This window comes from Rhipicephalus microplus, chromosome 9, assembly GCF_043290135.1.
Source record: "Rhipicephalus microplus isolate Deutch F79 chromosome 9, USDA_Rmic, whole genome shotgun sequence".
Lineage (NCBI taxonomy): Eukaryota > Metazoa > Arthropoda > Arachnida > Ixodida > Ixodidae > Rhipicephalus > Rhipicephalus microplus.
This window is the reverse complement of record NC_134708.1, coordinates 28310342-28330501: the sequence shown is the minus strand read 5'-3', so window position 1 is coordinate 28330501 and position 20160 is coordinate 28310342. Positions and strand designations below refer to the sequence as shown.

The window sequence follows — 20160 nt, the reverse complement described above, 5'->3', positions numbered from 1 at the left end:
ACATGTTTTTCTAATCCTCCATCATTGTCATTACCATTCCTATACTAAAGAGGGGCTGTTGATGATTACTCCAGAGTATTGTAGGTATTGGAATATACAAACAAATAAACAAATAAACAAAATAGTTGCAATATAATACAATAAGCGAGGTCAGGTGAGAGAGTGTTCATTTTTGTCTTTTTCCTCCACCTTTCTTGCATATTTTTTTTTTTCAATGAAGTATTCACTCAATCACTCTACATCATAAACTCGTAAAGATGTTACACGACAGTCAGCCCTTTTATTGGCAAGATAATTTCGCTTCGAAAGTTGCCCGCGGTGTGGCAAACTTTTTTTTTTACTCACCCTGGGCAGAGCCGGCGACGTTGGGCGCTCTCTGAGGTGGGCCCTCGCGGTGGTCGCGAAGGGGCCCATTCAGCGGCAACACCGCCACGCCTCCGGCAGGTGGCTTGTAGTAGCGATCGTCGTGGGGCCGCAAGCCGCCGTTGTGATCCCCGCCACCGCCCGAAACCTGCAGTGCCATGCCGTCCGCACCGGTCTTGTTGTCCGGGTCGCCATCATTGTGCCGCAAGGCACTGTCAAGTGACGACCGAGTGTCGGGCGACTGTGCGAGGCAGTTGAGGTTGCCCATGCTGATGGTGACGCACTGCGGGCCACACCGTCACTCAGCTGGCGTGTCTAAAACAAGATCAAAACTACAATTTATTAATCTGTAGCCATATCCCAGCTGTATGCATGAATGAATTGGGTGTCCAACCCTCCCTCCCCAGTGAAGTCTCTTACAAGTACAGACGGATATCGAGTGCTTGGGTGTCATGAGCAAAGTGCATATCCAGACTTGGTAAACACAAATAAATACTGATACTGGACATTTGACAAAGTGTGAAAGAGGAGAAAGAAGTGAGACTGGATTGTAGGCTTAAGTCTTCTGCGACCCTTCATCACTTCGCCTTGTAAAATAAACATTTATCACCGTAAAAATATGTTGAAAAACATCCCCAAAGCCCGATGCTTTATCCGATACAACACACGTGCATCCAGAAAAGACAGAGGTTCAGCGCAATATGGAAGTTTCAAGAAATGGAAAATTTGTGAACATGGGGCGCCGCTGGAGTCAATGTTTCGACAAGAGCGCTTGTTTTCTAGCTCTAGCCTCCAATACGACAAGTTCGCATATTGAAACTGGCTCCAGTGACAAGCTGTGTTCATGAATTTTTTTTCATCACCGCAGGTGCGTGCCTCATGAAACAAAGTATGCATGCAAGCCCCGTTTATTGAGACATTCGGCAAGTTTTCCACAAAGCTGACAGAGCTATATGCATAGACTGTGGCAATCATCATTACGTGTTGACTGCTTCAATTTTTGTATAGTTCACTACCTTTTCTCTATGTTTTCTCAGCACACCGAATTGCAATAAAAATTTCCAGGATTGCTTCCACAGGCCCATACTGCAACCTAACTTAAAATATTATCTGAGTGAATCCGAACTTTTAGTTGCACATATAAATACTTAACTCATCAAGTTGACCAGCCCATCATTGTAAAGTACTAATTACTGCGGTTTAGTGTTCTGAAACACAGCAGTAATAATACGGAATAATAATACTGGCAGAGAGTCCTACCTGCTACCTCAGGGTTAGCAGCAGGGCACCCAAATCATTGAGCTTCCATGGCGGGAATAATTTAGTAATGGTTGAAGTGAAACATTAGTGCCTCGAGTAGCTTGTTTCAAGGTCCAACAGAAATGTTTATCAGCATCTATGTAATGCAATGTGTTAGATAGTAGTACCAGTATACATTGTACTAAGGTAATATAAAAAAAAAACATACTAATACAAGACACAACTGGAGGTTTATCTAAATAAACCTACAAGACCATTCAAACAGCGAGAAAGAAAAAGAATCATACACAAGACCCATACACTGAAATCTCATGGCATATTACCATGCTGTGAACAATATTTCACCGGGTAACAAGAAAAGCAATGACGCAAACATACCTAAGAGTGGAAATAAACCGAAGAGGGCCAACCACTGTGGTGATGGTGGCGAGTTGCACAACACATGCTCACAACCTCGGCTTGAAATTCTCGATGCGCAAATCTCGAGCGTCACTCACGTCTGGCACCAATGTTCTCGTCCCAAAATTAATGAATCAATGAAAAATATCGCGTAGAGTTTTCATGAGCGAGAAGAAAAGCGCACGATGCGCTCTTCCCTCTTCGACCAACGTGCCGAACCGCGAGTGACGCCCGTAACTGTCATTCCAAACAACAATAATCAATGGGAGGCTGTTGCGGCATGCCGAGAGAGATAAGCTTATCTCGCTCTCGGCATTATTGAGGTGTTCCCTGTTTAGGTTTGACCTTAGTCATAAGCCCAGCGGTGCATTTCAAACGAGATCCATTGTAACAATGAAAACGGGCACCAAACGTGGGAGCTTGCAGAATTACTGGAATCAGAAACGGGGTGTGAACGGCACTGAGGAGAGTATGGGCTTTAATTAACGAGACTTGCCAGGCAACACCCACATAACAAATAACGAGAATAGATAAGAGGGAGCCCTGCTAAAATGGTACATGGCCAACCGGGATGATTACGAATTGACACGTGAAATTCAATGGTTGGACGAGTCCATTTTCACAACCTTTGCTCCACATGCAAGAATGATAAAAACTTGCAACTTCCGCTTAAAGCAGAGGTTGCGTTCCAACAGTGGCAAGTTGTTTGTTTTGTCCACATTCGTTCCTCTCTATCTCATGACTACAACCAAGCTGAGAACCAGAAATAATGCCACCTATGCTTTCCTTTACTTCAATATCTGTTAGTTGAGTGAGGTAAGCAAAAAAAAAGGCCTCTGAATCAATTAATTTATTAATTATTTATTTGAAATTTGTTACAGGGTTCTTGGGCATTGTGTAAGGGGGCTCTAAAGTAACATCAATGAGCAAAGAAAAAATGTAAAGGAACCAAACAACACTAGGAAACAACACAAAAAAAATTAAACACTTCATAATAAGATGTACACAAGCATAATACATAGTGGATAAATACAAGATGTACATCTAATAGTGGTACAATACACATACATACATATTTACTTATACATACACATGTATACAAAAAATTTGCTGTTTATCAATGGACAATGAACTACTTCAGTGAAAATGAGTAATTCATTGGTGGTGGAATGTCTCAGGATTGGACAATGAAGCTATGTTGTCTGGCAGGTTATTTCATAACGTAATGTAATGGCTTGCGAAAGTGCTGATGAGTTGAATGTTGATGTACGACCATATATGCATGTAAAGCTCAAACTCAAGTTATTATGTAACCTTCTGGATGACCGGGATGGGACATCCAGATGAAGTGAACGTGACCTGTCAGAGTGGCCATACTTGTGGAATAATGTTACTAGGGCTATGCCACGGTGCGTTGCTAAGGATTGTAGGCCAAGTTCGGTTTTAATTAGTGTGACACTGCTGTGGTAAGTATATATTCGTGATAACAACCGTGCTGCCCTATTTTCGATGGATTCTAGTGCGTTGACCATGTTATTGTAATATGGAGACCAAATGGAAGATGCGAACTCAAGTTGTGGGCGAAGAAATGTGAGGTAGGCAAGTTTACGAATATTAGCGGGTGAATTTCTGAGGTCGCGCCGTATGTAACCTAACGACTTTAAAGCATTAGAGCACACCGATGAAATATGAAAGGAACATGACAGATCTGAATAAAGGTGAACACCAAGATACTCGTAACAGTAAGTCTTCTTGAATGGGGTATGCATAATTAGAATTGTAATGTTTACGGCTGAATGTGACTACTTTACATTTTGATGTGTTGAGGGTCATGAGCCATGTGTTGCACCACTCGTTAATAAGATTTAGATCACACTGGAGTGCCAAGTGGTCAGTAGCTAATGTAATGGGACGGTATATAACACAATCATGTATGTAGTTCACCTTCTGAAGAACAGCTTTTACACGTACACTTGGTGACAACTGTTCTCAAGAGCATTGTGGAGGTTACAGAACCAAACTACATGTCCGCTACCATGCCAACAAAAATTGTACTTGTATTTATTGACAATTTCCTCATTTGCCCTGCTGAAATGAATGCTGCTTTATTTATTACGAGACTGATACAGTTGCGGGAAATTGTACGCAAAATACAGTTGTTGTTCAACTTGCAAGAACCCTTGCCTTTTCTTTCCATTTCTTATACAACACTACTTTTTCAGCCCACACGTTTTTCCAAGGGAACGTGGCGTACGTCAGTGTTTAGTTCTACAAGAAAAAACACACTCGTAATAGGACGCAGAACAACCAAAATGTTCCTACCATTCATAATTTTCACACGTATGTTTTTAAAAATGCATTAACAATGAGAGCGAGCAAAACCGAAACCTGCCGGAAGCTATCGTACTACCTGCGGAGCAACACAAATGTGCTGGAGCCCCGCCTCCGTAGTCTTCGCTTCGATGTCAAGTTGTCACCGAGTATAGTTCCTCTCTTGTTAACATGCACGACTTGATAACGAAGCCTACAGATTAGAAGGAAAATCTACTACGCGGCAGATGGTGGGCTTGTACAATAACATGATAGGCAGCCAGAACCTCTTCGCTCCATGGATTTTCAGGAGATCGGTTTACCATGACTGCTCCGCATGCAGAAGATGTATGAAGCACACTGACAGGTAGTTTTAGTTTAATTATCAGTATGTAATAACAAAGAAGGTAAAAAGCTGTAAGAGTTTAGCGATGATACGATTGGCTCCGTTAAGTTCCAAGCAAGCACGGTGGCAGATGCGATTTTGGTTGGAGAGAACACGAGGGCCGGCTGAACGATACGGCTTGTACAATATTCACTGCAATGCTTCAGCAGACTTTTAACTCATTTAGCCCAGCCAAGGAGCAGACCGCGTGGTACAATATAGGTGAAATGTCGAAGAGCTGTTGGCCTTTGAGTACAAGTACTCCTGTTTTGTTCAGAGTTGGATGATGTAAAGTTAAACGTGCAGAATTGAGCAGCAGAGCAACTAAATTTATGACCTCGCACAACACCCTACAAAAGTGCTTACTCGAAAGAAGGAAGCTCTAAATTTGTTTGACATGAAAGTAGACCAACCAGTTTGATTACACTTGTGTATATTTATTTCTGTGCATGTGTCTGTGTGGATGCTCGTGGGCAATGTGCACCATTTCAAACCATGAGTTTAATTTGAACGATAGCTGCACAATGCACTCACAGGTATTTTACGAAGACGAATTGAGTGTTCCTTCACACTTATTCATAATCAGTGCTTTGAAGGATGTTTGATGCTACCTGTAATTATTACTATACATAAATTTTATACTGGTCGCTAGTGGCAGCATAATGTTCTACTTTGGATTGTATAACATTTTTTCTATCTTCATATTTTTGAGTCTTTGATTCTCTCTTTGAAAGCTTAGAGACCAAGTAATACAATGCATGACATAGTAACACTTTGCATTTCCCGTGGGCTCTCAGATGAGTGTGGCAGTATTGCAAATAAATAAATGAACAAAATAAAAATGCGTGATTTAGACGAGTACAACAGAGAAAAACCAGCCTTTTTGCCTAGGTATTTTCGCCAAGAAATAGTAGTTATAAAAATTGAGACCCTGATGCATATCTGCCCATAACTGCTGGCTTGTTAATACTTGCTCATGTACTGTCTGTAAAATAAGACCTTTCAGGTGATACACAATGGTCGAATAAAATGATAGGTGAAGCGACGGAAGCACGGAGAGGTCAATTTAAATCGAGCAATTTTTCAGAAGCAATAGCTGTGAGAAAGTGGCTTTACCCTGGTTAGTTACATTCAGTTACTGGGACATTGTGGGATGCAAAATGAGCCTGCAGGCCTACATAATGCAGACAACACACCGAGTGGTGTTACGGATGGGTGATAAAGACAGCTTTGATTTCTAACACACCGCGACCGATTTCGCAGGATAGTCAAAGACTTCGTAGAGCCTGCCAACTGTTCGAGGCATTCTGTAGAAATAAGGGAGGGCCGCTTGCTTTAATAGCACATAGCATTTTAAAGCAAGATTTTCTCAAATAAGACTCTTCATAAAGATTAGAAAGGATTAACATTTCCAACCTCTTTGACTGTGAACATGTGCACATAGTGAAAAGCATTCACTCTTCTGATGCCTGCCTTCTGCTAAATGGCTGGCAGTGATGCTTGTATGTGTCGTCATCTTTGTGTGGTGTTAGTTTTCCATCCTGTATAAGAATTCGCCACATGTTCGTGTCAAACGGAGCAGTCAATACCATTGACGTGGGACAAGGGGGTGGGGCAGGAGCTCTGCTGTAATTAAAAATAGAAACTCAAACGAAGCAGGCAGTCCTCACCTGGCTGTCTGGAAGTGGTGACAGCTGGCGTGGAAGGCAGGCCAGTCCCCGTCCATGCCCGCCCTCCACGTGACACAGGCTTTTCTGGACACCGTGCTGACGTGCGCCAACGATGAAAGCTTGCCCTGCTGACGAGTACGGGAGCAAAGAAGGCGGCGGCAAAACCCGCAGCTCAGACAAGGAAGTACAATCGCGACGAGAGGAAGTCGGCGGCTTCCTGTCAAGACCTCCCCTCCACGCGCGGAGAATGCGAGCCATGGGCTGAGCAAGCGCACGCGTGCGTCAAGATGTCAGCGGGTTCATGCAAGACCCCGTTTCCTTCGGGGTCGCTCCCAGGCTGGCCAAGACGCTGGGACGAGATTGTCGATTCCGCGTGTGTTATGAAAAGTCCAACGACATCAAATGCGGGGGCTGTGAAATCAACGGGGTCGTAAAAAGATAGCACAAGGCGGAACTGCAGTGGGGATGTTTTTCTCCTAACAGCATCTGCGTTTTTTCGATGTCACTGGCTTGTCTCGCACCGTTTCGACACCTCCGAACAAACAATCCATAGTATTACAAAGTTTCACGTGGTAGGGAACACCTGTGGCTCTAAAATAACTTTAACTAATGTTATGTCACTCTATCAATTGCACATAAAGTGGACAAAATATAACTAATTCAGTTGTGGGTTTATATCCCACCAACAGAAACGGTGATTTTTCGTGCACTCTGGTTTCTTCTCAATCTAAGAGAGAATCGTGACACTACAGTTAAGAAACTACGAATAATGACGCCTTGGCTTGATTTTCTGTTTGCACATAAGTCCTTATATGCACGTTATTACTCGTTCTATATGTGATGCTACGGTGGCCCTCAAGATATGAAAAACAGCCCCACGTGATTGGCCCTATCATAGCCGTCGTGTTTCCATGCCAATCTCTATTCTCAGTGCCACACTATTGGCTCTCATTGCAATAGGCGCCCTGTTATGCCAATCAGTATTAAGAGCGCACTGCGTGATTGGCCCAGACTGCATTGGCCATCCCGTGATCAAACCAATAAGCATCCAGTGAAATCAGACGCATCTTGACTGCCTTCTCAAGAAGGCAAATGAGTTTTACTCCACTATGCAGCAAAGCTGGTAGCTTAATCTGATGACATTTTTTAACACCCACGAAGGGGAGTTCACTCACTTCACACTTTACTTGAACACTTCACAAGTGTCGCTGATGAACTGTCAGCAGCAAACACAGACAGAAAGAATGATTAGGGTAGTAAAAGCTGCAACAACACAGTAACCAAAGCTTCAACAAGTGATGACTGAAATAAATCTGTGAACAGACCTACTTGATTGCCTACCTGAGAAAGCTCCTACTCTGTCAACTAGCAACGTATACTACATTTGCCACTTTTCTGACACCTGTAAAGCATATACATATGTATATATATATATATATATATATATATATATATATATATATATATATATATATATATATATATATATATACACACACACACACACACACACACACACACACACATTGTCTCGAGGAAATGACAAAAAAAAAAGACTGCATGGAGCGAACAACACTTTACTTTTAGGCACAGTAGCCACAAACTTCTTCCTTTTCCGTCTCTACCGACACTAGCACGATATATATATATATATATATATATATATATATATATATATATATATATATATATATATAGAGAGAGAGAGAGAGAGAGAGAGAGAACAGAACGGAAACGTATCCGAAAGAAACTTCATTCGGGGTAGAACCAAAATATTTTTTATTGGTTTTTGGGCCAAGGAAAAAGTTGGTGATCCAGAACAACTGAGATAATGCAACGAAAGCATCAATTTATCTCAAGGAGCAATATTAGCGCATATCTCTGGCAGGGATACCAAAGTAAACATGCATAGAAACTTTGGAGGAAACGTAAAGAGTGCCAGCCCGATGTGTTTATATTATTGCAAGCGAACATGGGTATGCCAGTCACAGAGCAGCGAGGATAGAACTTCCTTGGTGCTGACATTTTTTTTTCCGCCATAACAGCGGTTTTGCATACCGGGCTAATGTCATGCTCACTCTCTCGATGCAAAGCATTCAGCCTGCTGGGAGATTTAGTAATTCATTTCTGAGTAAAATTATGATATCTGCTACTTTTCATCAGTGCTTTAAATTTAGACATTGAGTATGCAAATATAGACCATTACAAACCATTAAGGAAAATGTATATTTTTTTTTGCCCTGGAATAGAAGTGTTTTTAGTGGAACGAAATGAGAACCCACATGAAACAAAAATTTCGTTCCGACTCTCTCCTTGTACACTCCACAAACGTCACACAAGATGCGGTTTATCCACGACAAAAACTACCTGCAACATCAACAAGCAATCAATAACAGGAATGTGTGAACAGACCTGCTCGATTGTCTCTATACGTAGGTAAATTACTTGAATGCCATTTCATCAAGCAGCAAGGAGTGTACAATATGACACTTTTTTTTTTTACACCAGTGCCTCTACACTACCAACGTTACACGCTGTCTACAAACACCGCCTAAGATAAAGGTACGGGTTAACGGGAACAAACTCTACCGCTTCCAGGACGGGGTTTTTCCCGCGGCAGACACACCAGCACGCCTAAGATAAAGGTACGGGTCAGACACACCGCGGCAGACACACCAGCAGCGACCGTAACCGCAATGTTTTAAACAATGTCCCATCCGATGGTGAGTCTGAAACACCGCCCGCTTGAAAAAAAATAGCCAGTAAGCTAGCCGAAACAATCGACGTCTGAAAGCGAAGCGTTAAACCGAAAGAGAAGCAGCAATAGGTTTCGGTGTACAAAAGGGACGGGTGCGAATGATTGCCCGCTCTCAGCGGAGGCCGCCGCAAGGCAAAAGAAACTTCGCGCTAAAAACCATGACCTGGCGTTTTTCCAAGAAACGGACCGCCGCTTCATCTTTCTCGCTTTGTATAGTCGTCCGGCCAGTTTACACATAGGCCAGCCAGTCCCGTCAGAGCGAGTCCGCGCCCACCCCGTAACAATAGCGCTTCGCCCTTCTCACTGTACACGTTGTATAATCGTACACGGCGCGTAACGTTTTGAACATCCCTCGTCGCGGGGTTTCGACGCGACCAGAGGCTCGTTCGGCGGGGGCCAGGCGATACGACACGAGCTCTGGGCAGTGTCGGAGTGCAACCGCAAGACGCAGAGGCGAGACGATCGGATGCTACGATGAACGACTAACAGTTTGCCAGCAGAGTCATTCAGTTCTTTCGTTACGAGCGCGTTTTTCAGAAGCCTGCCTTCTTTTTAACGTATAAACTAGTCGCGCGCGTGACTAGTTATACACACACTATTAAAAAACACACACACACATAAAGGGTTTCGCCCACACGAGTCGCGCGTTTTGGCTTCATTTGAGGTAGGAGACTTTTTTTTTTTCTCTCCTAAAAATAGTCACCCGCTGAGAAAGACAGAAAAAGGAATGCACAGAACAGAAAGTCGCCGTGACCATCTCTACGAAATGTGTCGTTCCTGCGAGGAAAAGACGCCCGCTTACATCGACGAAACTGAACGGCGTCCAGCGAGTCGAGACTGGCAAAACCGATCACGTTGTAAAACGAACCAGGTAGGTACCAAGGACGGTACCGGGCAGCGCATCATAATGGAACGTCGCTTCTTCGTGACCCAGTCGTGGCCGTGGCGATGTCACTTTTAAAACGAGCTTCTCGCGTCTTTTCCCTCGTTTCACTACTACGTGGTGCACTTTGGGCGCGTGAAAGAGGCCTACACAGACAAGAGACTTCACTCACCGTGTGGATCAACTCATGACTGCCTCCGTGGAAGAACACGCTTCGAAAGTGTCGTTCTTCGGCCTAGTCCCGCTGAGATCACAGAAACGGACGGAGGGCGGCGAGGTTCTGCGGGCGATTCCGGGTTTTCGCTTTCTTTTTTCCCGTTGTTTATAGTTTTTCCCCTCACACTTTGCCGACAGGACCTACATGCGATACGAGTACGCTACGGCGAGCGGGGAGACATCTTGACAGGGCATCGACACAGTCCAGGACCACCTCTGATGTTTGCAGGCCCACGGAAACAAGCGGCGGGCGTGCCGTCGAGCGTTTACGCTCGTAGGCAAGCTAAGATAGATGACGCTGCTTAACATTGTAAAAACTTTTTTTGACAACAAAAGCACTATATAACATTTTTTTCTCAAAATTAAACGAAAAGTGATTATAATATGTTATGTGTTGATTGATAGTAAAGATGCTTTGTGGTACCTTAGAATGTTAAATAAACTGGCGTCACAAACTTCACAAGCTCTTAGTTGTATACTAGCGCTATCTGTAAAATTAAAAAAAAAATCTAAAAGCACGTTGTGATTCAAATTATTCAATAAGTTTACTACGTTCAATGAACTTGATTTTTAAAATATTTAAAGAGTTTGCACTTTAGCGACTTGTTTTGAGAGCGAAAATTGTTTAACAAACTAATTGACACGTGACAGGCTCTTACGCGACCCTCCAACAAACATGGCCGCTACAATGCATTCAAAAAAGCGGGTTTGTTACTACTACGATGGTAAGTTTATTTAATTTTCTCCTACAACTATACTTCTGGGTGTCGCGAGTAGCTGTAACAGCGATGTTGTACGTACATGCAACGTAATCGATTGCGAACAATTACTGTTGTCGCGCAAGCCGGTCAGAATTTTGGTGTTCAAGCATCCGCGGCTTTTGACAAAAACATTTCGCTTTGTTCGTGACCTCGAACTTGAAAGTGTCGTGCGTGCGCTACGGGAAACATTGCACTTTAGCTTCGCAAATGGGACGTTATGTACTGCGCGTTGCTCTACTTGAAATTTTCCACGGCCGGCGGTTGCAAAAACCCCGAGCCGGTTGCAAAAAGTTCACCTTTTGCGGCGAAAGTTCGAATACCGATGTTCGCCAGGTTTCGCCATCACGAGTTCGTTCGAGTAGCTCACGTAAACATTGTTTTGTCGGTGCTGAACTTACGCGCTATTGCACGCGTTGTTATGATATGATGGCACGTTAATTGCTCCGTTTTCTAAAGCTGTAAATAATTGCGCTGGTTCGTGTTTCGCTTAGCGAGAGAATGTTCGGTCCGCGCCTGTTCGAACTTTTGTTTTTCGAAACCTCTGTCAGTGTTGTTTGCTAGCCTCGGTTTACGCCGTCCTGCCCATGCATAACCTTTAAAAACGCATTCAGCTGCTGTGTTTACACGACGCGCAACTCGACATTAGAGCGCGTAATATTTGAAAAATTTCTCTGGGAGACTTGTGCGAACAGTTCGAGTTCGTCGAACTTTCGCCGAGCCATCTTGGGCGAATTTTATTGACAGCTCCTTATGAAGTGTATGCGCGGTTAATGGTACGAATGCAATTGGTTAAATCGCATTGTGTTCTATATTGGGGCTGTTTTAGAAGAAGCCGGGAAAAAGAGATGTTTAGCCGAAAGTTCCCTTTCCCGGTATTGCGCAATGACTCGAATCATTGCGAAACCAACCAAACGAGGAGGTACGCTATCGGGATAAATTGTTGTGCGCTTGTGCCAGCGGTTCTCAAATGGCAGCCACCTAAGATAATTATGCAAAGGGTTGCGTAAGCACGTTCACATCTTAGAGACTGGCGGAATTGCGCAATTGCTGCTCCTTCAACACTGGGCGTTTCTTGGCTTTACTCTAGCAGTGCGCGACGCAGTAAAACTTGCCTTGTGATTTTTTTTTTTGTTATTATCGAAGATTTTCTTCAGCACTCATTATTACTGATCGCGGCCATTGCGAATTGATGCGGTGCTTTGATGTGTTAATCAGATTTAAAAAAAGATTGTTTTTCTTCAATTATCTTTTTGGGCAGCTCAGTTAGCGTGTGGGGTAGATTAATTCACATTTGTCATAAGATTGTTAACATATGAGTCTGGGTAATAGATACATGCGTTTCAAATGTTTACTTTAAAAATGAGTAAAAATGTTTTCTAGGCAGTAAAGAATGCTTTTACAAAATTGAACTGTCATGTGTGGTGGACGTTCATATAAATTCTACAATCACGTTACTAGCTGATCAGGTATTACCATGTAATGACGGTTACTAAGATTTCTGAAACAATGTTTTCATGTGTCCGGGTAATTTCATCTGTTCGTAATAGAATACTCCGTCTAATTTGTAACCTTCCTTGCAGACATACAAAAGATTACTTGTCTAGCAAACATGAAATCATTGATATTTACAACCTATACATTTACAGCCTTTTACGCCGCTATAAGATAGAACAAAAAAAAAAACGTCTATCTGCTACCACAGATATCGCTTCCATGAGACGTTATCAACCAAAATACCCATGCTGTCATCAGCCACCTTGGATGCTTCCTCGTGGAAAAACTAACTATGAACAACAAAAAGTTACTTATAAGCTACCGTTACAATCAAACAGGTTATACTCATCAGGCATTAACATATATGATATCACCCTTTTCAACTTCGCCAATATCTTATTAATGCTCCTGAATTTTGAAACCTTATCTTCAAAGTTCGTAGCTAACAATTAGGAAAAGCACAAGGGATGTAAATGCAATCATCGCTGCTCGTAAATCATATGTTTAGTGTATTTGTGGTCTACATATTACAACTTTTGATTTATATTTCTATATATATATTATTGCACTGAGTGTCTGTGTGTCCAGTTTTGTTGTTTTTTTTTTTTGTCAGCACAACCGTCTGCGGCAAGTTTGACAGCTTTATAACCCCTAATTTTGTTAGTGTTGTGTACTTTTGTCAGCTGTAGTGTTCTGTTGCCGCCACTGCCTTATGTAAATTGGGGGGTGAGAACTTGGTCAGGCGGATTGTCGCCGCTTTTATTCTCACCCACTCCAGCAACTGTGTAGTGGTGGAAACAAACCATTATTATTATGGCCATTTTATTATTAAGTATGTCGCTGTTTGTTTTAATTCTAGCCCGGTGGTTTGGTCAGTCGTATCTACCAAGAAAAAATTTTTTGTGCTCACACAAGCTTCAAGATATTTAGTTTTAATGTATGGGATCAAAATGCATAGACGTTTCAGTTACTTACAGTTCACACCCCTACTCCCAAAGTGTAAACAAGATTTAGTCTGGCATCGCTTGTTGCTCAAAATGCAGACTGATGACGTGTTCTCTCTTTTTTTCTTTTTGTGACTGCAGGGGACATCGGCAACTACTACTATGGCCAGGGCCATCCCATGAAGCCCCATCGAATGCGGATGACGCATAATCTGATCCTCAATTATGGGCTCTACCGAAAGATGGAAATTTATGTTAGTGACTAAATGTTCTAGTTACTCTTTCTAAATGTTTATTTATGTATTTTGATTTACTTATTTGCAAAGTGGTACATTGTATTCGTTCCAACATCTGGCTTGTGAAGTGATGTTCAGGGATTTTCTGCATTGGCACACTCATAAGCAAACAGTCCTAACGAGATTAATGAGGAACCAGTGCGCATTACAGCATCGTGTGGCATGCCCTTGCAATAGTGCGGTATGCAGTTTTCATACTTTATTATACAAAGTACAGTACACAAAGTACAGTAGACACAAGTAAGGGGCAGGGTTGGCAAAAAGGCAAATTAATTCCTGACAAGGTGCCGCAAACCGTCCCAGACTATGAAGCGCAAAAAAAAAAGCAGTAATGTACACATAATTTAAATGTTTTGTAATGTAATTTAAATGCCTATTTTAAGATTGCGGCTTTACTATTTATCTGCAACAGATTCGCTTTGCTTGTAGCTATTTCATGCTGATCTCTGTTTTCGTTAACTGTAGAGCCAGCCATGATCTTTCTTTAATTAAGGTTACCTTATGTTTATTCCATCGTTGAAATCAAGAAGAAGAAATGGACATGGGCCGAGCATATAGCACATAGGCAGGATAACCGCTGGTCATTAAGGGTAACTGACTGGATTCCCAGAGAAGGGAAACACACGAAGGGGAGAGAGAAAGTTAGATGGGCTGATGAGTTAAAAAAATTTCAAGTGTAACGTGGCAGCAGAAAGCACAAAACCAGATTTATTGGCAGATCATGGGAAAGGCCTTTGCTCTGCAGTGTGCGTAGTCAGGCTGATGATGACGTTGAATTCCAATGGTAGATCGAAGCGCGTACCAAATTTGTGATTGGGATGCACGCGCCTCGACGGGAGCAGTTGGTGCACGAAAATTTATCAAGAGGGTGGGAAATGATTTCTCATTTGCTCGCGACTGTGAACATCCTGCCGTGTTGGGATGAAATGCTGGTACACACAACACTGTTGAATGTTTGAAAGTGTATCATTGGCAGTGTTATCATTTTAGTGTTGCTTATCCCCCTATGTCGCTCGTGCAGCGACCACACAAGGCAACACAGGAAGAGATGACCAAGTACCACAGCGATGACTACATTCGCTTCCTGCGTAGCATCCGGCCGGACAACATGTCCGAGTACAACAAACAGATGCAGAGATGTAAGTGACTGCTCTGTGGTAGCTTAGTGCGGAGTGCATTAATGCGCTGCTGGTTTCAAGGGCACGTAGTATAAGCTGTTGCTGGCTTTACACGCACCTATGGCGAAGTGAACAATCTTACTAGTGGCGGAAACGAGTCACGTCCTTTTTTCTCTAAGAAGTGCTTCGAGACAAGCACTTGCGCTGTACTTACACGACAGACCAAATCATGATTTGGGGCTTGCAAATTGTGTATTATGTCACTGTATGTCAGCCTTTCCCGCATTTGCGCTTCGGTCCAGACGGAGCTATTCATGAGACGGTAGAAGCCCAAAACACAGTTAGGATCCTTGGGGAGCAATGCTTAAATCCCCGCTTGTAGCGCGAATTTGCCGCTGTCGTGTGAATTCTGGTTGCAAAGAGATCCAAATTATGTCACATGCCGGGCGACTGATTTGCTTGCGATCACGTCTGTCGTGTGAGTGCAGCTTTTACTTCCACTTTTCTGAATGTTTAGGAAAGGACTTGTAAAACATAAAGCTGGCTGCGCCGCTTTTTGGTCACAAAGTGGGTCGCAATTTTGTCTTGCTTTTCCTTGCAGTCAATGTTGGCGAAGACTGCCCCGTTTTCGACGGCCTGTACGAATTCTGCCAGCTGTCCACAGGCGGCTCTGTAGGTAAGTCAAGTCAAGCTCATGTTTCACCAATGTTGGCATGTGTTTGTGCATACAGTTGACTCCCGTTAATACGATCTTTGCGGGAACCGCAAAAGGCTTTAAATTCAAATTAGGCAAAATGCACGAACAAACTTCCAATAAAGCAACACACACAAGAACTGCACTTTTATTGCTTCAAACCTGACCATTCTCCAAGAAAATAGGCTGTCATCATCTTCTCTTGCCGAACCTGGCTGCGGCTAGCAAGTCTTCCTAGCACTACACATGTCGAAGTGCTTCTTCAGCATTGTCTTCTTCACCAAAACATAAAAACTGCTGCGCAAGGGCAACGCTCGCAGCAACATCGGTAGCCCTCGCTCGTGGTTCGTTTCTGATGTCACCGTCCACTAGCCAAACCATCTGCACAATGTTGCTGTTTATTAGTGATTAGCATGTATTGACGTTGCTGTCCACGGGGACGAATTCTTCAAAACGAACGTTGCTAAGAATGGACCCAAAGCTATTGTCATCGAGCTCACCTGTTTGCACTTGATAAAATTCAATAGTGTGTTAGGCTTAATGCCGCATTTTCGTGTGATGTCTTGCTTGGCAGTGCCTCCCTGGTCAACTTCTTCCAAGACTTCCGACTTTCGTTGCCAGGCCAAGCGTTTGGTAGGGACTGCGAGTTGCCGTTATTAGACGTCGGCACCACGACACTCAAAATCAGATGTGGAAACATGTGCGAAATCAACCCACAGTGCGTTGGGGGGCGAGTTGGTTTATCATGCTAAGTTTGAGCAGCGCGACTGGATGCGTACGAAGCAGAACATGCACATGCAGCACCGTGTGTGTGTTTGCGCATTCTTTTCCTCCCGCGTCTAGTTGCGCTGTCCTAACTTAACCCAGCGCACGGCTGAAGCACTCAACAAATCAGAAAGAAAGGCCTGGTTAGCTGATGCGATCAATGCGATGCCCCGGCGTTGACTAAACAAGATTGCTAGTTCATAAACTGTTGCGCTGCAGGAAATGGCGATGGCAACAACAGCATGGTCTTACAGCTATCTTGGCACATGAAAAATTCCCATTTTATTAAAAATTAAGGTTGCTTTGAGGCTCTGGACTTGAAAGTAACTTCTAATTAACCAACATTACAGCCTTCTAACGTCAAATGATCGAGCATTTCTTCCTATAGGCCTGCATGCAAAACTGTTAACTTGTTAACACTTGTTAACTTCTAATTCACCAAAAATTCCAATCAAGTGACGTTAAATAATCGGGAGTGGGCAGTACTAGGTTAACTTGATCAGGTTGTGAGATCAAATCCTCGCTGCGAAGGCTGCATTTTCAATGGAGGTGAAAATGCTGTACGCCCGTTTGCTCAGATTTGGGTGCAAGTTAAACAACCACAGGTGGTCGAAATTTCCGGAGCCCTCCACTACGGCGTCTCTCATAATCATGTGGTGATTTTAGGATGTTAAACTTCACATACCAATCAAATCAATTAAATTAACTCGATCTGTCAGATTAGATTCAGCAACCACTTGCTTTGCCCCTTGCTTTGCCTGCCGGTGTCGCCTTCAGTTTGAGGGTTTCTTGGTTCTGTTGTGTTTCATTAGTGGATTTGGAGGCATTGCTTTACACCAGAGTGAAGTGCTCGCTTGCGTGGTACGTTGACGGCTCCGATTCTGCCATTGGAATTCAACATTAGAATGGGAGTTTACGCGTGCCGTACCCTTTTCGGAGATGGGCAGGACTTCCGTGAGGAGGAAGTCACATGTGGTAGTGGGAGTTGGTACAAAAGTACTTAGTAGCTTCAGCACCTTTCATTGTGTGGAGGTTTAACTCTTTCTGTCTCTGCAGCTGGTGCAGTGAAATTGAACAAGCAGGCGACGGACATCGCGGTGAACTGGGCAGGTGGCCTCCACCACGCCAAGAAGTCTGAAGCGTCTGGCTTTTGCTACGTGAATGACATCGTCCTGGCCATCCTGGAGCTGCTCAAGTGAGTGGTTTGTTTGAACAGCCCCTCATCAAACCATGTTTTGTAGTTCGTCTGCCCATTCTGTGGCGACTGCGCTATTCTAGATGAAAAAAGCACTTAGTGTTTACATGCGAAGATGTGTCTAATGGTATATTTATCAGATTGCTCACCAGTACGAGGGTTCGCACTGGTGAGCTGTTTTGTCCCGTCGTCATAGCACTTGATTGCCTCGGTGTATGTGCGCACGGGTCCATCTTGTCAAAAATTGAATTAGTGGCCCCCTGTTGTCCAATTTGTGAATGGGGACTTTGCCAGTGTACTTGCTTACTGTATTTGCTTGCTTGCTGCAATTTCTGGTTATTAAAGGAGCAGTGACATCAACTTGATGTATTTTGCTTTTTTTTTTTTGTGCCAACGCGTACTTATTGATCCTCTAGTAATGATACGATACTAATAATGCAACAGAGGGACGAGTTAATGTATGTAGTATTGATTAGTATCATCCGTATCAAACCCAATTCAAAACGAATGCAAAGCCCGTCGATTTTCGGCGCTGCCAAGCGGCCACCTCTCGTGGTCCCGCCCCATCTCATCATGTTGCACATGAAATGGTGATGCTAGTTTCTGTTGACATTTTGTCTGCTCGGCACGCAAGTGTATAGGCATGTCTTCGCCAACGTCATCGTTGTCGCCACTGTCATCAGTGTCCACAGGCGACGATGGAAGCACTGAGGAATACAGAATTGCGGCGATTCGTAGCGTGGCGAATCATTTTTTCTTCAATTCTCTTCTGAGCACTGATTCTGAAATTGGCGCCTGACGGAGCTGGAGATGCACGCTTGCTTAGGCATATGAACGCTGCATGCTTGCTACTTGTTTGCGCTGACTGCAGCTTTGGATAATCACATTTCACAATCAAAACTTCACGACGAATCACGCTAAGCGGCTCAACAAAAACGTGGGATTGACATGAATGCACTGCACATACGCTGCACAAAGCAAGCAAAACGAAGCAAACGAAGCCGTTGCTAGCAGCCAGGTGTCGCTAACGAAGCTTGTGCTTTTCAAGTGACCGCTCAAACAAGCGTAGTGCTGCCTCCACTTCCATCTGGCCAGCATTACAATCAACATTCTTCTGGCACAGAGGGGCATGCTGAATGAGCCAGGCAGAATGTCCTGCTTCTTCTTCCTTGGGTCCTGTGGTGCAAGCCAGGCAAAAGTTCGATAGCACGATATGGTCTATCACGAGGCCACTATACATCTCAACAATGCAGCCAACACACATATGCGAGCTATGTCCACGCGTAAGCGAGGTGCCGTCATAAATGACGTCAACGTTTCCGGGCGCGTTGCCGAACTCCGCATAAAGCTCCTTGACGCGAGCAACGCTCGCCGCTTCGCATTCGGCAGCTGTCACACAGCAGGCTTCTTTCATTATATTTATGTGGCTTTGGTAACTCTCGTGGTGTAGCCCTCGATGCGAAATATTCATCCCGGCGAAGAAGTGCGACAGAGCCGTTGCCCCCTTACCGATACTGTTGATGGCCTTCATGGCACGCATATTAACTTCAAACGGCCTTATTTTGGCGTCGGTCTCGTCGGCTATATGTGGGGACCAAAAAGGCTCTTCGCGAAAGTGTCAACTGCCGCACGCGACTATGAGCTTCGAACACAGCCCGTACTCTTTTTTGGCCTTTGAAATAGTGACGCTTCTTTCATTGCATTCTGGGCACGCGACAAGTCCAAATACAGTGCAGTCCACTTATAACGATACCACATATAACGATATATCGGTTATAACGATGGGTCGACTTAACAGTCTCATTTTATGCATTGGGGCTATGGGGAAAAAAAAACATATATAACGATATGTTATCTACCGCATATCGGATACAACGATGAAAAGTTTGCCGTGAACGGCATGTTTCATTCAGAATAATCGTTACATTTAGATTAATAAGTTCCTCTGAAACGAACTATGCCGAGACAAGACGAAAAGTTAGCGTAGGCGAGTACCTGCCGCCACTGCAGCACAGCGCCGGCAGCGCGTCCCGGCCGTTCAAAAAGCCGAAAAAAACATCGCGAGTTGGCGCGACGCGCTACAGATGGCGCCAGCTGTGTCACGTTTTGCGCCTCGCCGCGCGTCGACCGCGGAGAGGCTGAAAGAATTAAAAACAAATAAAAAAATGTGAAAAGCAAAGCGCCGCGCTCCGCGGCTCCCCGCCTTCTACAACGGCAAGCTACTCGTAGCTTGCCGAACGAAAGCGGGAAAGAGAGAGAAAATAAAAAAAGCGAAAAGCAAAGCGGCGCGGCGGCATCGGGGCGGGGCCTCGTTGGCATTCCGGCTGTGTACCTCTGGCTGTGCTTTCTTCCTCCCACTGCTCCCACCTCGCCGTCGGTCAGTCTCTCTTCCTCAGCGAACCCGTGATGCGTTCTTCGGAGTGAGAAATAAAGTCTTGTTTTTGACATCCTACTATCTACAATATTTATTAATTGGTGAAAATAGCGAAATGAAGCCTGGAGCTACAAAAGGTACGTCCGGCGACGATTTTTTGGCGGCAGTCCAGATATAACGATCACCGGTTATAACGATCATATTTTTAGGTTTTCTCGATATCGTTATAAGTGGACTGCACTGTAACCGGCGTATCGCCGCCAGATCAACAATAA

The 20160-nt window shown here is 43.9% G+C and overlaps 2 protein-coding genes across 3 annotated transcripts in view; one reads left to right on the top strand and one right to left on the bottom strand.

The window, feature by feature from the left end:
- Nucleotides 1–10470, bottom strand: part of LOC119163644 (Tyrosine-protein kinase Src64B) — a 34675-nt gene extending 24205 nt beyond the window's left edge. The window contains exons 1-3 of one of the 2 annotated variants that reach the window (XM_075873391.1): nucleotides 10201–10470; nucleotides 6388–6515; nucleotides 346–678 (exon numbers count right to left, since the gene is read on the bottom strand). In XM_075873391.1, the coding sequence (XP_075729506.1) occupies nucleotides 346–631 (286 nt within the window). In that variant the 5' untranslated portion in view covers nucleotides 632–678; nucleotides 6388–6515; nucleotides 10201–10470. The remainder of the gene's footprint in view (nucleotides 1–345; nucleotides 679–6387; nucleotides 6516–10200) is intronic. The other variant, XM_075873390.1, reaches the window with a different exon arrangement.
- Nucleotides 10471–10846: 376 nt separating this feature from the next.
- Nucleotides 10847–20160, top strand: part of LOC119163643 (histone deacetylase 1) — a 32827-nt gene continuing 23513 nt past the window's right edge. Inside the window, exons 1-5 of the mRNA XM_037415680.2 lie at nucleotides 10847–10969; nucleotides 13585–13697; nucleotides 14761–14878; nucleotides 15459–15533; nucleotides 17373–17511. Coding sequence (XP_037271577.1) covers nucleotides 10921–10969; nucleotides 13585–13697; nucleotides 14761–14878; nucleotides 15459–15533; nucleotides 17373–17511 — 494 coding nt within the window. The 5' untranslated portion in view covers nucleotides 10847–10920. The remainder of the gene's footprint in view (nucleotides 10970–13584; nucleotides 13698–14760; nucleotides 14879–15458; nucleotides 15534–17372; nucleotides 17512–20160) is intronic.